The following is a 1111-nucleotide window of genomic DNA, read 5'->3' on the forward strand; positions in this document are numbered from 1 at the left end:
AGCCACGCCTCCCTCTCGGGGCAGGGACAGCGCCCCCACCCCCACCCCGGGGCTGGGGAAACCGAGGACTGAAGACTGGGAGATGTGATCTGGGGGGCCGGGCAAGATGGGGACGAGGGGCCTGGAGCCTTGTCTGAGGAGAGCCAGAGACCTTTGTCTCTGACCGGTTTCCTTCCCAACCAGGGTTGCCCACCCCCCGCCACAATGGCCTCTGGGGTGGAAGTCCTGCGCTTCCAGCTGCCGGGCCACGAGGCTGCTACACTGCGGAACATGAACCAGCTCCGCGCAGAGGAGCGGTTCTGCGACGTGACCATTGTGGCCGACAGCCTCAAGTTCCGAGGTCACAAGGTCATCCTGGCTGCCTGCTCCCCTTTCCTGCGGGACCAGTTCCTGCTGAACCCCAGCTCTGAGCTGCAGGTCTCACTCATGCACAGCGCACGCATAGTGGCCGACCTGCTGCTCTCCTGCTACACGGGCGCCCTGGAATTCGCTGTCAGGGACATCGTCAACTACCTGACCGCCGCCTCCTACCTGCAGATGGAGCACGTGGTGGAGAAGTGCCGGAATGCCCTCAGTCAGTTTATCGAGCCCAAAATAGGCCTCAAAGAGGATGGGGTCAGCGATGCCAGCCTTGTGAGCAGTGTCAGTGCCACCAAATCCCTCCTCCCTCCTGCCAGGACCCCAAAGCCAGCCCCCAAACCCCCACCTCCACCCCCGCTTCCCCCTCCCCTCCTTCGGCCTGTGAAGCTAGAGTTTCCGCTGGATGAGGACCTGGAGCTGAAGGCTGAGGAAGAGGATGAGGATGAGGATGAGGATGTGTCTGACATCTGCATCGTCAAGGTGGAGTCTGCCCTGGAGGTGGCACACCGCCTCAAACCTCCCGGAGGCCTGGGAGGAGGTCTGGGCATCGGAGGCTCGGTGGGCAGCCACCTGGGGGAGCTGGCCCAGAGCAGCGTGCCCCCCAGCACTGTGGCCCCACCGCAGGGCGTGGTGAAAGCTTGCTACAGCCTGTCCGAGGATGCGGAAGGGGAGGGCCTGCTGTTGATCCCTGGAGGCCGGGCCAGCGTCGGGGCCACCTCTGGCCTGGTGGAGGCAGCAGCAGTGGCCATGG

At 64.5% G+C, this 1111-nt stretch overlaps 1 protein-coding gene across 1 annotated transcript in view; it reads left to right on the forward strand.

Annotated features, from left to right (window-relative positions):
* Positions 1–11: 11 nt before the first annotated feature.
* ZBTB12 (zinc finger and BTB domain containing 12) overlaps positions 12–1111 on the forward strand; it is a 2300-nt gene continuing 1200 nt past the window's right edge. The window contains exon 1 of the mRNA XM_005859916.2: positions 12–1104. Coding sequence (XP_005859978.1) covers positions 205–1104 — 900 coding nt within the window. The 5' untranslated portion in view covers positions 12–204. The remainder of the gene's footprint in view (positions 1105–1111) is intronic.

This window comes from Myotis brandtii, unplaced genomic scaffold (genome assembly GCF_000412655.1).
Source record: "Myotis brandtii unplaced genomic scaffold, ASM41265v1 scaffold130, whole genome shotgun sequence".
Lineage (NCBI taxonomy): Eukaryota > Metazoa > Chordata > Mammalia > Chiroptera > Vespertilionidae > Myotis > Myotis brandtii.